The sequence below is a fragment of the Vanellus vanellus genome (assembly GCF_965231255.1).
Source record: "Vanellus vanellus genome assembly, chromosome: 5".
In the NCBI taxonomy this organism is placed as follows: Eukaryota; Metazoa; Chordata; class Aves; order Charadriiformes; family Charadriidae; genus Vanellus; species Vanellus vanellus.
The window spans coordinates 27,996,155-28,016,082 of NC_138910.1; the positions used below are offsets into that span (position 1 = coordinate 27,996,155).

At 37.5% G+C, this 19,928-nt stretch overlaps 1 protein-coding gene across 1 annotated transcript in view; it reads right to left on the minus strand.

The window, feature by feature from the left end:
• Window positions 1–300: 300 nt before the first annotated feature.
• The window catches only part of CERKL (CERK like autophagy regulator), a gene marked incomplete at both ends in the record, with an annotated part of 59,334 nt that continues 39,706 nt past the window's right edge, over window positions 301–19,928 (minus strand). The window contains 9 exons of the mRNA XM_082483748.1: window positions 301–382; window positions 1,200–1,375; window positions 2,642–2,738; window positions 5,827–5,935; window positions 6,020–6,048; window positions 6,393–6,461; window positions 6,743–6,920; window positions 8,361–8,435; window positions 15,479–15,621. Of these exons, the coding sequence (XP_082339874.1) occupies window positions 301–382; window positions 1,200–1,375; window positions 2,642–2,738; window positions 5,827–5,935; window positions 6,020–6,048; window positions 6,393–6,461; window positions 6,743–6,920; window positions 8,361–8,435; window positions 15,479–15,621 (958 nt within the window). The remainder of the gene's footprint in view (window positions 383–1,199; window positions 1,376–2,641; window positions 2,739–5,826; window positions 5,936–6,019; window positions 6,049–6,392; window positions 6,462–6,742; window positions 6,921–8,360; window positions 8,436–15,478; window positions 15,622–19,928) is intronic.

Consider the following 19,928-nt stretch of genomic DNA (forward strand, 5'->3'; position numbering starts at 1 on the left):
TAATTTCAAAGAAAAAAATATTTTCTTCTATTCTGATGGACACTTCTCAAACCCCAAATTTATAAGAGACCAATGTAATCAGTTTTCATTTTTTCTTGTTAAGCCTGTTTCTTTACAATTAAATACCACCTCATAAAAATATATAACTTTATAAAAATTTAAATCCAGAAATATTACAAACATCCCTGCTAAGCTTCTGCTACAACGACTGAATTCAGCGAGAGAAAACCTGGGACCTTGGAAAGCTGTGCAGAGAGGCGAGAAAGGATTCTTTAATACTGAACTTGCAGCGTGTCCCTTCTAGATGCAATTGCACGTTGCTTGGGAACTCTCCAGGTCATCAGTGTTCACTCCGTAGAGATTAATAAGTTGAGGATGCACCCTGTGAAGTCAGGAAGTCAAACTTTTATCAATTTCATTAACTCTCGCAAGGGGTGTGCCACTTCTGAGGGTTGGGGGAAGGGGGATGGACAAATACGTATCAACTGCTATATGGAATAAAATCAGGTGAATTACATTTTGATGATTCCTATAAGGTCATCTTTAGAAGTATGTATTATATATCCTATAACATGATCTGCCTTTTATTTTACGTTCCAGACTCTTACTCTGAGCTTTGTGCCTTCAACTAATCCTGCGTGCACTGCAGAAGCACGAGCCACCGCCCGTTTAATTCCACTGATAATCCTCCCGTTGCCCTGTGTATTCATCGGCTCTGTCTCAGCTCCTCGATAGGGAGGCTATTCTTAAGCAGCACTAAGTTTCCCATAACTGAACAACTACATGTTTTTATTAACCTCAAACATGCTGCTTTCCAAGCAGGAATCCTTACCCTGAAATGAGCTCCTCCCCGGAGTCACAGACCTTTATATACATCTGTTCTCCTCTAAGAAACAGAAGGGCAAAGGAACAGGCAGAAAGCAGAGAAGAAGTAGAGCTGGAAGCTGAAGAAGCACCAGAAAGGAGAGGCCACGTGGGTCATAACAAACCTTCCCAAAGATGGGCACAAGGCAAGAGGGCAGAGCCCCAAACAACGGCAAAAGGGCCAAGACCGGGCAGGGCGGAGCGCTACTATTCTCATCACATTCACAACACCCAGTTTTGGCACCATCTGTATTATCTACAGACAAAATACATTTAAGATTGCGGTACTGATCTGTTCCAGGTATACAGTCCATAAGCGTAATACTTAGCCTTACCGCACGTGAACTTCTGATGCTTCTTTCATTAAGTCTCCATCTATATTCCAAGGGTAATTTCCTTCTGCAGAAGCAGTGTTCAAATACGTATGTTCTTTGGCATCAAGCCCGCTTTTAAGCTTCGGTTGTACTTTCACTTCTTGAACCGTGTAGGTCTCGACAAAGGGAAAATTGAACTAAACCAAACACAGATATATATTAAATGAAAATGAAAGATATTGGGGGTAGCTTAGCGACAAACTGGATTATTTGAAATTAAAAAGCTTGCTTTTTTTTTTTTGTGCGTCTTAAGTAAATGGGAACACTTAACTCAAGCTTTGACCGCATGAGGCTTTCTTTATATGTTGCAGGCAGCATTTATAGATTAACATGCTATTTTTTTTCCTAAATAGTGCCTCAGAAAAAAATGGTAATGTTCCATTTGCATTCCCATATCGGACTCGCTTAATCTACAGGTGAGGTGGTATATTTTGCACACCCCAAAAATGTAACGTGCTTTCAGGATATGCGAAAGCCCAGGCGGATTTTTTCCTGCGCTCTGTTCATTATTACCAGTAATCCTGTCCTAAACAAGGCTAGTTAGAATTCCAGTAAGTGGTCATCTTCCGTTTAAAGGAGGGTCCACATCTCCTTGTCTAATTTCTAACTAAAACTGCAGAGTAGAAAAGCAAAGCCTTACTCCAAATGCATAAATGGAAAGCATAAACTATTTCCTAAATGCAGCTATTAGTGCTGTCACATGGAATTGTGACAGCAAATTGTGACCTCTCCCCCAAACTCTCTGACCATCGACGAATTCAAACCTAAACCTTCTCGTAAAAGTGATTTCACATAATCCCGAAGCACTCGAATGAGTACCAGTGTGCTTAGGCCACGCAGCGGGTATTTAGGACAGCAGCGAGGCACTATGTTTGGATGCCTCATTTTTCCTCTTCAAAGACAGAATAATGAGCACAATTTTGAAATGCAGTTCTGCAAACGCTCGTAACTAGATGGAATGCATACCTGCTAGAAATCAACGGTCACAGTTGGCTGCTGCCAGCACGGCATGCAGTGATTTGCTGAAGTTATGGACTTTACCTATTTCTGACAAAAATTGTTACATGATGCCCCCCCCCCCCACCAGTCTGTGTTCTGGACCTCTGCACTACACAAAATTTAAACACACCACACATTTCCTTTATTGTGGTGAAAGGGCTTTACACCCATAAAACTACGGTAGAACACAAATACAATTTAAACCACAACAGATGGGCTGAAATAGGCTAATCGGTATTAGTCTAGTGATTTAAAAAAAAAAAAAAATCAGATAAAAAGGGGGCTAATGTATTCTGACAGGAAGCTAAGTCTCCTTATGAGGATGCTAACATTAACTCTTGCAGCCTATCTACCTTCATGATTAACCGTTCTTTTTATAATCACCAGAAAGAAATTAACAGTACCTGATTTTTTACGCTGGCGTATCTTTTCAGATGTTTTACAAACTCTGTTCGAGAAGTATTTTGTACAACAATAAGAGCCATGCTTCCATTATTCAACCTGAAAAGCAGACCAATTTAGTTCCCAAAAGAAAATTCATTAATTTGGAATTTAAAAACCTCTTCAATAGTCTAGATTAAAAAAAAATAAATAAAAAAAATCTAGAAAGAGTAAATTAGTAGAATAGTCTCAATGTTTTATTTACATTTTTTTGCCAACCCCCACCCCTCCCATAGAACAATATGAACTATGCAACTGAGGTTATTTAGCATTAATATATTTATAACATACACTGTAACAATAAAATTGTACTCCCTTATCAATATCCATAATTTATTGAATGTAATACATATAGTTTAAAAAAAAAAAAAAACAACCTGCTTTTCTACATAACTGATGGTTTTTAAACATTGGGCATCACAAATTTCTCTTTTTGCTTATCTCTGCAGCAAAGTATAACGATTCCCATAAATGCTGTGAGGCAGAGCTTTACCAAGAAACCATTCCCACGACGCATGCAGGCACACCCCCATCATATAACCTCCTCTATTAACACTCACGCTGCCCTAACAAAGATCCTGATCTTCAACTACGCCACCATTCAAACTCTCCAAGCAGTTCTCAGTACAGTTTTACTTACACATTTCACCAAGCACATAAAATTTAAAAGCTAAGGGAATTTCGCACGAGATAAAACAGTCATATACTAGAGACTAATCAAGAAGAGACCCTACAGTGCAGATACTCAATCGTCCTAGAGTATCCAGTCGCCATTGATATTTTAGCATCTTTGAGAGTTTGGGCGAGACAACGAGCTAGTTATCAGTTCACGGATTCCTTAATGCAACTGTACCTCGTCGCAGGAGTGAACAACCTGAATCTCAGTGCAACCACGCCTACATCCTGTTTAAGTTATGGAGACAAATCAACATTCACCAATAGTATCTGATGAACATGCCAATCACTGCTGAAATTGTATTCTATATAGAAATTATGTATGTCCTATCTTCTGAATATATATTTATTTATTTATTTATTCAGCATGCATGCTTGGAAAATATGTTGAGAATGTTTAAAAAAAAAAAAAAAAAAAAATATATATATATATATATATATATATATTTCCAGCCTATCGCCACACATTTCTCCCCACTCATAGTTCTCTGCCTACTGAACAACTGCATCGGGAATGTTCTCAGACTACGATACAGCACCATCTAGGAAGGTAATTTTTACGTAAGCTTTAAACAAGTCACCTGGCATTGCATTACTTTGCTGATTTGGAAAACGCTGATGGTGAAACTGAAAAAGTTGCCTCCTTATCATATTTGCTGCAATAAAAGGGCACAGCAAGCTACTGGGCAATGCATTTGGCACTATGGACTTTTATCTTCAGAGATGACTACGGAGTCTCATTAATTCTCTTGGAAGTCCAACTTGCAGCCAAGAAGAACACCACCTATCCTCTGAGAAACAAATGTCCCCTACAGCTCACGTAGTGCAGACAGTTACACGTATCTTGACACGTTTCTGCATATTTAGACTAGAGTTACGGGCAGCAGGCAAAGCCTTCTTTCCGCTTCAAACGTCTTCACAAGGCAATAAACCTCTTGGGGAAAATAGGACAGAGCGAAGAAATCTAGATGAGTTTAGCTGACACTTCCATAATGGGTCTTGAGTCTCTAAAAATTAGTGCAACATTTATGTTTCCCTTATTGAAAAGCCTTACTGTCAAGATGCTATTCACTATGAGAAATTAAGCACTTGTCTGAAGAGTCTACTTTTCCTATCCTACTAGCTGACTGCACTCCAAAGATTATTTTTTAAAAGGGGGGGAGGGGGAGGGAGGGAGAAGGGTGGCCTTATATGAAAGGATGGGGGGGATCCACTGAGCAACTGCACTGCGGGAGAAACAGGCTCATTCAAACCTGCAATAATTGCATGGACTGGTCATAAAATTCCCTGTCACTGAGAAACAGGTGCCGGAACAGATGGAAAGAGAAAGCAAAAGCTAAAAAAAAAAAAATAAAATAATTTCTTCAATTCTTGTCAGAATTTTTCTACTGACTGGTATATAACATACTAAACGCTGAACAAAGTAAGTTCCTAAGTGGGGAACAGCACCAGGGCACTCTCTTGAGGTATATGAGGCTTAGCAGGACCCCTGTAGCAAAGAAAACTTCTCAGTGAGAGTTTCATCAAAAACATTTGTTTCTACGTTGTTTCCAAGAAGTACAATTCTACCAGATCAGCCAGTACTTTTGAAGAAAAATACCTGATCAATTCTAAGGCACATCTATTTTCACCTAATGATAATCAAATGAAACAAAACAGACTCGTTCTACAAACTTCCCTGAGTGATGGGGATGTCCTATTTAAAGGATACACACTCATATATACGAGTTTCTGTGTTTGTTTTTTGAGGGAGAGTGTTGCGTTTCATGTACAACTACAAAGTTCGTACTTGCTATTATGCTTAATCATCTGCTGGATACATCAAGTACAAATATTTATCACCCGATAACTGTTTTGATCACCTCAAAGCATGCTCTCGACAATGAGTTAAAGGCAAAATGAGTCAATATCAACAACCAGATTACATATTCACTTGTTTCCGAAAAGCCTACATGTAGAAGCTGCATTTCCCAAGTTCAGGGAGAAAAAATAAAAGGGGGGGACGGGGGGGAGGAAGAAAAAAAAGGCGACAAGAGTGAAATTTCAGTTCTTCATAACAGGAGAAAGATTCACACTTCATTTTTCCAGGTCATAAAGCAGAAGATGAGGGTCACTTTTGTATTTGAAAAAATAATAATAAAAAAAAAAATTCTAAGAATGAAGTTTCTACATATAGCCAAATCCTATGACAGATGACTGCTCGATGACTACTACTTAAGTCAGACTTGCCAACTGGTTTAGTCACAGCAATTATCCACTCATTATTCTAGTTAGACTGCTTGACCTTATTTGCCTGATCCAAAAACTGATTACAATTCCTGGGATTATTGAGTCTGCTGCAGTCCGTGCTCCCTCCCCCATTCCAGAGGGTCTAGACTACCTAAACACAGGCTCGTATTCTCGGAAAAGCCAAGGTCTTAAGGTAAGATGTCAGAATTTATAGACATGACTAATTCTCTAAACCCCTACTGACCTCGTATTAGGTGCCAAGCCTCTTGGTGCCATCGAACACAGACAAGGGATTGCCATAATGCTCACATTCAGGAAGTGACCCTGAATTTTGTGCCATCGATCCTTGCTACCTAAACATAGCAGAGCAATTCTATATTACTCCAGTTTAACCAGCCACCGTCCGCTTTTAAACAACCACAAATGCAAAAACTCACCTTTTTTCTTAGTTTTCTCTTTCTTCTTCCTAAAAGGGTGGAAACGTGTAAGTAAAATAATTTACAGTCATTTTAGCACATTTAAAATCAACAGCTACTTTGGAAAAAAAGTAAGATCTCAATGGAAGAAAGGATTAAGGGAACTGAACAAACCAGTAATACTGACTGGAAGACTGCTTTGTAACAAATCCTCTGTAGTCTACAGGGAACATTTGAGAAAGTGTAAAAATTTGGACTTGTCAAAATAATTTGTTTTTAAATACTGTTTTACCCAGTGATCGAATTTGAACAAAATTAAGAATTTGTACAATTTTATCTTCAGAGATACATATTTTTGTAGCTTTAGTGAATTGTCTGACTCGGTTTTACTTACCTGTCATTCTCATGAGAGTCTTCCTGGGGAATTTGTAGAGGTAGAAATGATAATTCGCATTCCTCTGGCCTAGAAAAGTATTGATATTTACTATCATGTAAACCACTATTCTAACCGCTAGACAGATTTTATCCAAGCTAAGATGATTTTAAGGAGATGCTGAACATGAAGAATTTATCTCCTCTTTAACACATAAGAGGGATATACATCACATCCGAGTTAAATCTGTCTGCCATTAAGAAGTCAAGACAGCTAAACTACTGGTGTCTGTATTTTTACCACATTAATTTTTGTATTTTCCTCAGAAAAAAATTAGGAACGCTAGTAAAATATAACAGGTCATGGCATACTTGAGATCTGCCAGTGTTTTGATAAAAGCAAAATCCTTCCTCTGACTGGAGGGCATCCAACGGTGTTTTTCAGCCAAAGCTAGAGTCCTTGCACCAAAACCAAACATAGCTGAGAACCCAAACCGCAAAAGCTTGCTTGGAGTACTGAAAGTACAGACATCTACTGGTTGAATATGTCCTAAAATGTCAAAGATAAAATCAGAAATTACAAATAACGTCTCTATTTCAAATGGAACACAACTTAGCATTTCTTTTGCACCTAATTTAGCGGACGCTTCTCTCTTTAGGAAGTCAAGTTTTACTAATGGAAACCAGACTCAATCTAGATACAATTACGACTATAAAACTAGTCATTTCAAAGAACAACGTTCAGATGCTTCGAAATGTTAAAAAAGCTATGGCAAAAATTCAGCTACTTCATCAAGCAGCAAAAGGTCTGACTCAATTCTATTCAAATTTTCAACAATTAATATCAAAGAAAATATGATTGCTACATAAATAGTTGCAACCACCAAATATTTGTAATGACTGAAAATTGTACTGGAGGAAATATGGGAGCTCTTAAACATAGGGTTTAACTGTATTCACGCTTAGAGTTACAGAATTTAGACATCTAATTCTGTTCGAGATAGGGTATATAAATTTTTTCTGTAATAGAACCTGGGTGGTTTCCATTAGATTGAGTGTCTGTGATTATAAAAGACAGTTTTAGATTCTGTCTGTAAACACTTGTGTATTGCTATCTAAGAAATAGAGCAAAGGCTCTTCCACTGCTGAGTGCAAGGTCTAGAAAATAGATACTCCAGGTGGACCTTCCCCATTATTCTCTTTTTTTGATTTGGAAAAATAAAAGTACCCTAAAGAAAGATTGCTCTGAGAGGAATATTAAGAATATGAGCTAAGCACTTACTATTTCCTAAGACCTGAAAAATAAGGTTTGCACAAGCGACCTAGTTTTTCCCCTTTAGGATAATTACATTTTCACATTCAAGAACCTATTTATTGTGCAGACCAAATGGCAAGTGATAAAGTTTTTCCTACTAATGAAGCTTTCTTATGGAAACTGTTAGTATTTAAAAGAAGTGCACCCAGAGCTAAAAAGCTGAATGATACTTTCTCAGTAATAAGACAATATGATAATACTTTTTTGAAAAGTCCAATCCTAACCACTTCCTCAAGCTGAAAGTACTGTGTATTCTCCTATTGTCTTCAGCAGGTACATGAAATTAAAATAATCAAGTGATTAAGCAACCAATCGTTGCGTAGTAACACACACAGAGTAACAGTATTCACACAATCAAGTCTGGAAAAGGTTACCTATTGCATTAAAAAATCATCACTAACAGGGCATGAATACAAAAATCAGACATTATTTCGCGGCAGATTTTAGTTGCCAAAAGATGAGGTCCACAACCTTTCCTACTAAACTATACGCAAAGAATCATAACTTTCCCAGTACACTATAAATCAGGATAGAATCATCTGGTTTTAAAAGTCTCACAATATAGTTTACAGTGATATAGCATAACTGTAAGCCTTTACTAAACAACTGGTTATGGCAAACTTCTAAATGCTGCTTCGTTATTTCAAATCTGATAATGTACGTAAAAATATTTACCCATTATGATGTGCAACGTTGCAGTCACTGCATGCTTAATACCATAGAGAGTGTGGGCCAAAATATTAGTAGTACCTGTAAAAGTGAACATAAACTATTGTAGAAATGAGAGATACAGAATAGCAAGAAAAAAAAAAATATATATACAACATTTTTTGAATGAAGAAACTGGGACACTTATTGCATTTTGAGAAAAGAAAGCCTCCCCACAAATTACTTAGTCTTGGTAACAGCAGAAATGCTGAACAGCACAAATTAAAACCATTAAAACTTCCAGCAGTCTAGAAAATTCTCTCTGCAAATTCATTCATAAAGTGCCATAAAAACCAATGGGGGGGGGGAGGGTGTGAGGGGAAGCTTTGCAAAAATTGCTAAACCACCTTCCTAAAAATCACTTCTTCTATACGTAAGTGCTGTACGGAGCAAGTGTACTGGAAGGCAGATTAGCTAATAGATATTTGGGGAATATTTTTAAGTTGGCAAAATACTATAATACCCAGCAGGTGTAGAACTGTACGTGTCCCAGACAAAATTCTCCTAGATCTAGTCTAAGATAGCTGCTGTGCCTCCTGCAGGCTACATTTTACATTCTTAGAAGCAATAGCGAATAAAATTAAGTACTGCACATCAGCTCTACGTACGAGAACACATTAATGAATGAAAAACAGAGAGAACGTAGAATTTGACATGCGTCTGACAAATTGTCGACCGGCATTCGGTGCATTAAAATGGACACATCTAACCTGTCTTTGTCATTGCCTGGACATTGGCAGACCAGTTGCACTACTAGCCACCAGAGAGAAGAGATTAATTCATCTTGTAACAAGGGAATGAGTAGTAAATCAGCCGATAAATAGAAAGCAAAAGTCAAGTACTAGCAATGCGAGCACGGAGTTGGAAGAGAGAGGGGAAAACTGGCTACCGGTTTGTAAAAGAAAGAAGCACGGTTCCGGAGACCCGTGTTTGGTGGCGATTGATACATCAAGTCACTTCACCTGTGTAAGAAACAAGGATATATATGTAAACTTTGCCCTTCTGCTTTAATGTATAGGACATTGTGTATCTGTGTGTCAGCTGACGTAAACAGCAATTTGTTTTAAAAATCCTGAACAAGGAATGGTCGCATCTTCCCGAAATGAGTACGGTTTAAACAGAATTCCAAGTTGATTTTTTCACTGGTCACATCTCTGGCGTTTCTTAGCCAAGCAGGAGGGCCACAGGATTCACTTCTGCAAAAATAAAGAATCAGGGCCTGCTGCCACCAAGCAGACAGAATATTGAGCTTCTTTATATAACTGATTAAGGGATGAATAATTCAATAATGGATTAATTAAAATAACAAAAGTTACAAAAGAACAATTTCGAACCTATCATTCCATAAAGGAATGAGTCCAGTTAGATTTTCAAATCATTTTCTTGTTGCTTGAATTATTTAATATGTTACAGCAGCAATAGACAATTCTGGATGTTAAATTTGCCTTAAGTTTTATGGAAGCATTTAGACTTGTCTTTTAAAAGTGAGGGAAAGAAAAGAGGAAAGGGAAAGGCCATCACATTTCAAACAAGAGGCACTCAATATTTAAACAAGTATCACATACCAGACTGAAAAATTATGTTTGTCCCAAAACTGCAATCTTTGATGTCACATTAGTGGTAGGAAAAAAAATACTAAATTTGGAAAAACTGACATACGTAGTTACAAAGCTCTAAAGGCATCTTGTCATCCTTATTTGGGAGTATATGCTGCTTTTTTTTTTTTTCAATAATTTCTCTAAATAAGAACTTGTAAAATAACTGGGAATTGTATCTCAGTATCTCACAGAACACCTATTACATCCTTAGAGCACCTTATTCTCTGAAAGTAATTCAGAATACTCAGAACCTCATGGAAAGCCTTTTCCTAACGTCAGAGAGAGGACCTCTGAGTAAGGCTCTCAGGGTTCCTACTATGTGAAGGAAACAAGTGAAGTACAACTATTAAGATAACAGATACAAAACATTCTTTGAAGTTTACATCTCCAGTGGTACATGGAAGAAGTCTGGTTATGTACAGTTTTATTCTTTGAACAATTAAAAAAGTAATTTCATTCACACATTTCTCAGAATTTTGTAGGTGACTATCCTATTAATTTCTTTCTCCTTTTCCTTAAAAAAGTAATCTTTAAATAAACCCAGAAAATTGGGATGATGAAGTACTTTGAAAGAAGAATAATCTGACAACTTCAAAAGCTAAATGCAAGTCTTCACTTTTTTCTCTGAAAAGAAAGTCTCTCTAGATACACTAACAGAAGTCCAGTTTACTGCGAATATTACAATTTCAATCGTTTATAGCCAATATTTTATATCCAACAACTCAACTGAAAGTAATTGGAATTTTCTTTTCTGTACAATATGCATAAAAAAGAAAAGGCAAAAACGTAGCTCTAGATACCATTTACTATACAAAATCATGGAATCATAGAATGATTTGGGTTGGAAGGGACCTTAAAGACCAACTAGTTCCACCCCACCCCACCATGGGCAGGGACACCTTCCACTAGACCGGGTTGCTCAAAGCTGCATCCATCCAGCCTGGCCTTGAACACTTGAAGGGATGGGGCAGAATAGTGAGGTTTTTTTCAATTCAGTGACATAAAATACAGTTCTATAAGGAAAATTCAAGCACAAAAAAAAAAAAAAAAAAAGGTTTGACCTAAAAAGCAATTATTCACAGAATGATACAAGTATGTGCCCAACACAATTTCATATTTGAATGACATATGACATTTAGTCTCTAGATTCCACTAATTCTGCTTAGCCAGTGAAGCTAGCTAAAGTAGCAGCTCAAAAATACTCAAATATTTCCTTCAATCAATTTTTTCCAACTCTTATAAACTTTTATGGGAACCTCCCCAAAACAAAGGAAATCGCACAGACAAAGAGCAGATCGTTACAAGTCATGCAAATCATGATTATTTCCTGTAAATTGGCAACAGGGAAGTTGCTATTCTGAAAAAAGATTTTTCTTTGTCACTGAAAAGCACTAGGCTGAATATACTTCTGAAAATCTGTCTTAAAACTGGGATTCCTCATTTTAGTAAGAGTAATTTATCAATACAGATGGCAGCACAATAACAAATGACCACAGCTGAAGTCAATACCAATCTTCATACTGACTTTAATGAGAGTTAAATCTCATTCTTACTAAACAGGATAGGCACGAGTAATTGCATCCTTCTCTTAAATCTGTGGAGCTCATTAACATTTGCAGAAGTAAACAAGGCAAAATCCCACCCTTTCGTGACTCCTGGGAAAACAAAGTTCTGCCTGTGTTCAAAACCGTAAGTAATGCATCCACCCTTTCACAAGCTGAAGAGCTAGAACTTTCACAGTTTTGCAGTAGCAAGTACCATCACCTTCTCTAAAAAGCTCTTACTACATGCCTAACAGCATTTTGGTTCCAGTAATGACTGAATAATGTGTCTCATTAGCTAAATCCTATACAAGCAGGATGCCACACCAAAAAAAAAATAAAAGCTTATAAACAGAACCAAAACCAATTAAAGTTATCGTCGAAAAAATATTAGACTATAAGCTTCGGTGATTTAAGTGGTGATTCAACAATAGTGGTTTTAATGCTATTATTCATCTTCCCAAGTCATCTAAACCTTTTTCTCCCCCCTGTGTAAGCTTGGAATATTATTTACCAGTAACAAGATGGTTCCCCTGAACACTATCGTATTACTTCAGAGACTAATAACCTTCTTTGATGCTTAAGTATGGGCTTGCACCCCACACAGATTAGTAAAAGTCACATGTTTACATCTCACTCCAACTACTCAATTTACTGTAAAAAGGTTTCATCTATACAACTCCAGCGTCTCTGTCACCAATGTTTTGGGTTTTTTTTAAAAGAAACAAAGAAGATTTTATTATTCAAAAAAAATATAATTCTGTTCAAAATATTAACCCATTTTCCTGACATCACAAACAACTTCCTACAACCTCCTTCCTATGAAAAGTCCAAAAGTGTCATAGTAAAGGACAAAGTATCTGCAGGTCATGTAAAGCACGACTGATGAAGGTACCAAACAGAAATCGTAGAGCAAAAAAATTGTCCTTGGAAGTGCAAGCACTTCTGCAGTACAATTAACTTAATTAACCAGACAACATGAATATTCATAAGGCTGTTAATGTCTCCCCCATCCAAACAGATAAATGTGATGTAATGACTTCCTAGTCAAGCATAGCTAAAATTCTGATGAAAACTGCACCAACATTTTGGTTCTTTGCCTGAAATATCACAGAAATTAACAGTCCCTCAGTAATATTTTATTTTCTGAATTAATTGGAAATAATGAATTTATTTAAATGAACCATTTAGGACCAAAAGGTTCCCAATCATCAGATACAGATCGTCTCTTGTTCTGTAACAACTGGATAGCTTTTTTTAATGTCCTTCCAGTTCCCCCTCCCCTTTCTCCCATTCCCCCCTCAGTACAGTTTCTTAGCAGTAGTTCCCATGGCAACAAACACTCTTGCTAATGGCCAGCAGTACAACCGCAGCCTTCCCCACATCTCATCCATTTGATTTGGACCAGAATAAGGCAGCTCAGTAGAGTATTTTAGTATAAACACACTCCCCTTCGGACCTTTCTCTTCAGGAGGTAACCTGTTTCCAGAGCTGCGCCTTCCCACCAAGTTGGCTGAAACTTCAAAATGCTGTCTTAACTACTTATAATAGAGGATAAAACCAGATTTTAAGCCACTCAAATAATGCTATCCCATAGTAGAGTTTCTATTTTTACTCGGCTGCAGAATCATAGTAATTTGGTATAATGGATTTCGGGGGGAGAGTTGAATTAATTGACCATTGCAAGTGCAAGGTCCTGCACCTGGGGAGGAAGAACGTAAAGCACCAGTATAGGTTAGGGGCAGACCTGCTGGGAAGTAGTTCTGAGGAGAAGGATCTGGGGATCCTAGTAGACAGTAAATTATCCATGGCCCAGCAATGTGCCCTTGTCGCCAAAAAGGCCAATGGAATCCTGGGCTGCATAGGGAAGAGTGTGGCCAGTAGGTCGAGGGAGGTCATTCTCCCCCTCTACTCTGCACTGGTGAGGCCACAACTGGAATACTGTGTCCAGTTTTGGGCTCCCCAGTTCAAGAGGGACAGGGAACTGCTGGAGTGAGTCCAGCGAAGGGCAACTAAGATGATTAAGGGATTGGAGCATCTCCCTTACGAGGAAAGGCTGAGAGAGCTGGGACTCTTTAGCCTGGAGAAGAGAAGGCTGAGGGGAGACCTTATTATGTCATACAAGTATCTAAAGGGTGGGTTGAAGGAGGATGGAGCCAGGCTCTTTTCAATGGTTCCAAGTAACAGGACGAGGGGCAATGGGCACAAGTTAGAACACAGGAAGTTCCGTTCAAATACACGGAAACACTTCTTTACGGTGAGGGTGACAGAGCACTGGAACAGGCTGCCCAGGGAGGTTGTGGAGTCCCCTTCCCTGGAGATTTTCAAGACCCACCTGGATGCAGTCCTGAGTAATGTGCTCTGGGCAATCCTGCTTTGGCAGGGGAGTTGGACTAGATGATCTCCAGAGCTCCCTTCCAACTCTGAAACTCCGTGATTCTGTGACCATTGAGTTCCATCTTCTTCATGTACAAAAGTATCATAATTATCTGTTCCCTAACTGTCTAATTTTTGGAATATCAATAACATGGAAATAAAATAACCTATAGATTATTTTAAAGGACCTATTGAGAAGTTTCTTACACTACCATTCTATAAATTGTCCTCACCCTCTTTTAACAGTCTATGGCATTGTGTGTAACAAGATATACAGCATTCTTTGGGGTTTACGGATCTGTCTTGATCATGACATATTTGAGTTAAACTGAAGAGAGTAAGCACTAAGGATGAGGCATGGTGACCTAAGCACGCCCAAACAGCTTGGAGTCAAGTGCTGGAGAGATCCCGTCTCAACACCATCAAGATATTCACAGCGACTAAGCTGAGAAGTGATGGTCCAACTGCTGTACTAAAATTCGTTTGCTTCATGTCTTTGAGGTTATTGTATCTTTTATCAATACATTTCCAAGCTTCTTAACTTGAAAAAAGCTAGGGTGATCTTGCAGTTTTACAAGCAACTGCTTTTAGAAGTGCAAAGCAAGTCAGAGCACTTAAAACCTGCTCGCTCAGTTCAGAAGTGACTTGCTCCTTTTTTTTTGTAGAAAACAGAAAACAATGATTTGCTGTTAACCTGGCTGCAGGAATTTTTTCCTTACCAGTTAAAAACATCTGAGAAATTACATGAAGTAGTCACATCAACATCCACACCAGAGGGTAGTGTCCATGCAAAAATACTCCTTCTCTTTTAAAGAGAAGTGATTCATACACCAGTCCAGAATCAACCCTGCCTGTACTAATTCTAGTTAAGCCTCCCAGCCCGGCTCAAGTTATACTCCAAGAAGAGCAAACACGAGAACTGGGAGAAGAGGCAACCCCCCACCACAAAATAAAGAAACAAACAAAAACCCTACAAGATGCAAGTACAAGTTAATAAAGGAGCAAGAGGATTTTTCCAGAGAGATGCATACATTTTCAGGTCTGTAGAAGTAATGGAAAGAGAAAGCAGTTTTGTGTGCACAGTAATTATATATATATATATATCAAAAAAATGCATTCCTGGGACACCATTTAAAAATAGACCCTAAGCATGAATCCAACTGAGAATCCTGCCAAGAAAACTAGAGAGAGGAGTGAAACAGCATGGCTTATATTAAGGAAATTCTAGAAAACAAAAGTTTTCATTTGGTATCATTTCTGGCAGCATATAAAGGCAAAACTTAATCTTTGCATGGATCGGCTGAAAATTATTTTAGTTTTCTTCTTCCTGAGCTTCTTCCTTTAGGCAAAGAGCTCATCTGTGCCATTACTATAAATTATCATAATGATTTAAAATCTAGTCATTTGTAATCAATCTAAATCACTAATTTAGGGCATTTATTCAACATCTCCCTTAAGTAACTGAAGCTTTAGCACCAAGAACTGCCTTTAGTAGCCAAAACTGTAAAAAAATGCCGGAGGGACTTAAAACGGATGACCTACAAAACGTAACAGTAGCTTTTAGTCTCACCTGCTGGTATGACTCCAAGAGGCACTGGGGCTCTGACAGGAGCTGGAATATAGTCTGTGTCTTTTCCAGCATCTATCTGGGCTTTAAGTAGTAGACCGTGAGCAACTTCACTGACGGATCCGTCTCCACCGACACAAACTACCCTATTACAAAACAAAAATGCTCAACAGTTCAAAATAAACTCTTCCCATAGCTGAGCAAACAAGTGGAAGGCAGCTGTCACACACCATATATAACAATATTTCAAATAGTTAAAAACTATTCTTTAAGAACGAGTTAGGGCTTCACTGTCAGATTAGTGAATGTTAACTAACAAGATATAAGCATCCTTATTTCTGCTTTCTTCTACCTGAGCAGGAGTAAATACATTTAACAACTTACAGAATATTTCTCACCTTATCACACCGTATTCATGCAAACTGATCAGATGGAAGAGTTAAGCACATGCTCAAGTGCCTTAGTGGAAAAGTTCTTTAAGTCTTTCAATGCTGACCCACACAAGCATTCCAAAGCTTTTTAATTGCCCTTAATAATAACAACTCACCAAATACTACAAAAGAAAAAAAAAAAAAAAAAACAAACAACAAACCAAAAAACTTGAAAATAGCTAATTCCACACACTATGCAAGCAGTTGAGGGATTTAGCAAGGTATAAAACCCTAGTGCCAGCAATCCTTTGCATGAAGGTACTTAATCACTGCTTCTGGAGCATGTAATTAAACTCCCACCTGCTGTGGTTATAGAGAGAAATGCATTTGTCTGTAAAAGCTCTGTTACAGCAAACATCTTTTTTTTCTTTTCTGTTTGTTTTTTTTTATTATTATTATTATTTAAGTAACTATTAAACTGATTTTCCAAATAAGTAAGGTTTGAAAGTTAAATGTTTTTAAGATAAACACATTTTAATCATAAAAATAGTAATAGTACACTCCAAGCCTTTACAATATAAATATCAGATTTACTTTAGGAGGCACTTAAAATATCTTTTTTTCATGTATCTGTATGAATGCAGCTGTGAAACTATGTCCAATAATTCAACCAGATAAAACCGGCAAGCTCTTTATAAGAAAATACTCATTATGTTATTAAATATTTAAATTAAATTATCACAGCTCCTTTAACCTTCTTCTTCAGTTCCTATCATTATTTCCTAGCTATTTTTTAATTTCTCTATTTTTAGGAATATTTCCTCTATCTATCTAAACACTGCCCACATTAAAAAAAAAAAAAAGCGAAAGTTTTAAAAGTTTGGAGCACATTTTCTTCCTGCTCATAATGAGGAGTTATCTCCTGTCTTTTGTCTCATTTTTGGTTTAGATTGTTTTATTCCTAGGCTTAAAAGCTTCTGCCAGAGCAGCAAAATCAGTTAATCTTTGTAGTCTGATAAATTGTACACTTGGAAGTACTTACGTGGATTGTCTTCTGACTATTAAAACTTTTCAATACAGATACATTTTCTTCTCATTTTGGGGGGCTGTGTTTGTTGTTATTTGAAAGAGATGAAGATTCCAAGGAATAACAAAGAAATGCTGCTAACTTTAATTTTTATTAATTTAGCATTAATCATCGAGAGTAGCCTTTTTGGCTGGAAAAAGAGATGCCACCAGGGACCAGGGAGTCCAAAGCTAATCAGTGAGAACTACACATAAGGAGTAGAAAGTCTTAAGCAAACAGATTTGACTAAGGTCTTGAAGAAGGCTTCTCAGAGGAAGAAACATCTGTCTAACCATCAGACAGAAGTTTCTTAATCAACTATTCCCTAAATTCTGACTAACCCAGGCTACTCTAAACAATATCTATAATTCCTTAGGCTCCTGATTAGGGAAGAAATACACGCATGTATATTGTGTATTTCTCTCACTGTACAAACAAGAAAACGCAGCTGAGATAGCAGCATCACAAATGCACTCTCTCCATTTGTCACCAAGGCTTGGCCCCAAGGCAGGGGAAAAAAAAAGCATGCTGCCAAGTTGTGGCAAAGTACCTAAATTTCCAGTGTCGGAAAGGGAAAAAAAAAAAAAAAAAAAAAGCGGACCGCAAAAGGTGGAGTATATGAAATACATGACATATGCCTATGACCTGCAAAACAGAGTGGGAACTGGGGAAATCAGAGACCAAAAATTATATATAGAAATAAACAGCTTTGACAAAGAATTACAAGATAGCAGTATTGCTTACAGGAAGCACTGAGATACAAACTTCCAATTCACTACTGCAAACTGTAAGCTTCAATTTACTTCATACGCTGTTTAACACGTAAGGAACCATAACTCTCTTAGACAGAAATTCCAGATCAGAAACTGTACGTTGCTATACTGCTTACCTGTTATAATGAATAAAACACTGTTGGGCCTTGCCCTTTATACATTTTTACTTGAACTGGCTTTCGGTCAATCTGAAATAGGCAACACTTGAAAAGCACGAGCTGAGTTAGAGCAGCAGAACAAATGGATGCAGGCACGGCCTTCAGTCCCCACCTAACCCATCTCCAGTCGCTTCCGAGCTTGGGCAACGCAGATCAGGCCTACATGAGCTCCGCCATGTAGGAACAGCACAAAACCTACCTTACCTCTTACCACCACATACAGTGCCTTCCGCACCTTAAAGGAGGTACAGAAGTGCTTGAGTATTTTCTGAACAGGGCACTAAGTGACAGATACGGTATCCGACTGGAACAAAACTGGAGAGGAAGCCAGGGCAGAACAGTAAAGAGCTGAAGCCTGCCAAATCACAAGCAATGCTGCTCAATACACAATCAAAACTTCTCAAGATTTAAGGGAAATAGTGAAAAGACATTATGTCAGGTGGCTGCTAGAATTGCTAAAAGCGTGATTTTTCATCAGTAGGACAATTTCACTGTTGTGAAGTTAATTTTCAATCCAAACCAGATCCCACGCATTTTCAGGTTTAATTTTCAATAAACCAAACATGGAATTAAAATTTTATTTGGGAAACACTGAGGTGGTTTTGGAGGCCTATAAGATATTTGTATCTATGGCAAAATTTCTTAGGCTAGACAGCAATGAGGAAGTCACAAAGGACTTCACAGGAACATAATCAAAAGTATACCATAAGCCTTTAAATGATTTGAAAAAGAAAATCCCATTTTCAAATATTCTCTTCCTGTTCTTAACAACTCTAACGATAATGGAGAAGAGAGAGACCGGTGATGTTTTGTAGCTTGCTTTTTCAAAGTATTAGTCTTTTAGCACGATATGAATGCTGACCTCATCCTATCAGTCTCTGTAGATTTTACTTGAAAATAGCAATTAAGGTATCTCTATGAACATCAGCGTAAAGAGTTACCCTTGCAACTCTTCTTCCCTATGATCTTATATCAAAAAGCATCTCAAGTTAGCTATTTAATAAGATGTCTTTCTGTATTGTGCTTTATTGAATGAGTACAAAGATGGGATGGAGGCCAGGCTATTTGAGAAGTTATAAAACTCATTTTTCAAAGACTTCAGAAATTTCATTTTTGCTTATAACCTCTGATTAAAAAAAAAAAGCTAATTTCCACATGAGACAAAAAAACAACCCAACACTTAAACAGTTAACTTAGAAAGGACAGGGTTCTTTTCACCTCAGAACTCCTAGCATCTTATCAACTTAAGGGTTATTTTCTTCCAGCTTCTTCTGTTCCTATTTGCCCTTAGTTCGGGCTACTGGAGAGAAGTCTTACAGGGGAAGTACTCCAGTGACTCTACCCAATGATCAAAGATGAAACAACTCAAATGTGACTCCGAATAGAAGGGGTTTGTGCAAGAAGATACAACCCAGGCTTTTTCTTCTCTGTCTTCATATGTGCTTCCCAGGACAATCTGGTTCCCCAGCTAGCACCCCAAAAGGCATGTCGTAATTGGAAAGAAATTAGCCTCAGAATCTGGAATACATACATACATTTTCAGATATATTTTCTGCCCTTACTCTGTGAGTTTCTAGAACCAATAGAAATTTATTAAACTATAAAACACTACTTAAGCCTGCATATTCCAATATGAGTTGTAAGAATGCTCTAAGACTTCCACAGTATGCAAAACTATTCTTATGTATTATTGAATCTTATTATTGAATGATTAAAATAAGAATGCCAAAGATTGCAGGATTAATCCACATAGCAAGGTCTTTAAAAATGATTGAATGAGCATTTTCACTCTTGACTTCAAGTAAATTTGAATGTTGGGGGTTTTTTTAATGGAAAAATCATTCAAGTTACTTTTAGATAAAACGTTCTTCTTACGAACCATTTGAATGGATAAGAGTGATAAGCACTTGCGCCTGTCTTGCAAATACGAGGCTGAGGCTTTCATGAAGCATATTTAAGAAAGCTTTATGTTTATTTACTGTTATTTAGGAATCTAAAGCACATAACTATTGTCAGTAAATAACAAAAAGCGTTTAATGAGAACTGATTTTTCTAAGGCTTAATATATATGTGAAGCAGAGTAAC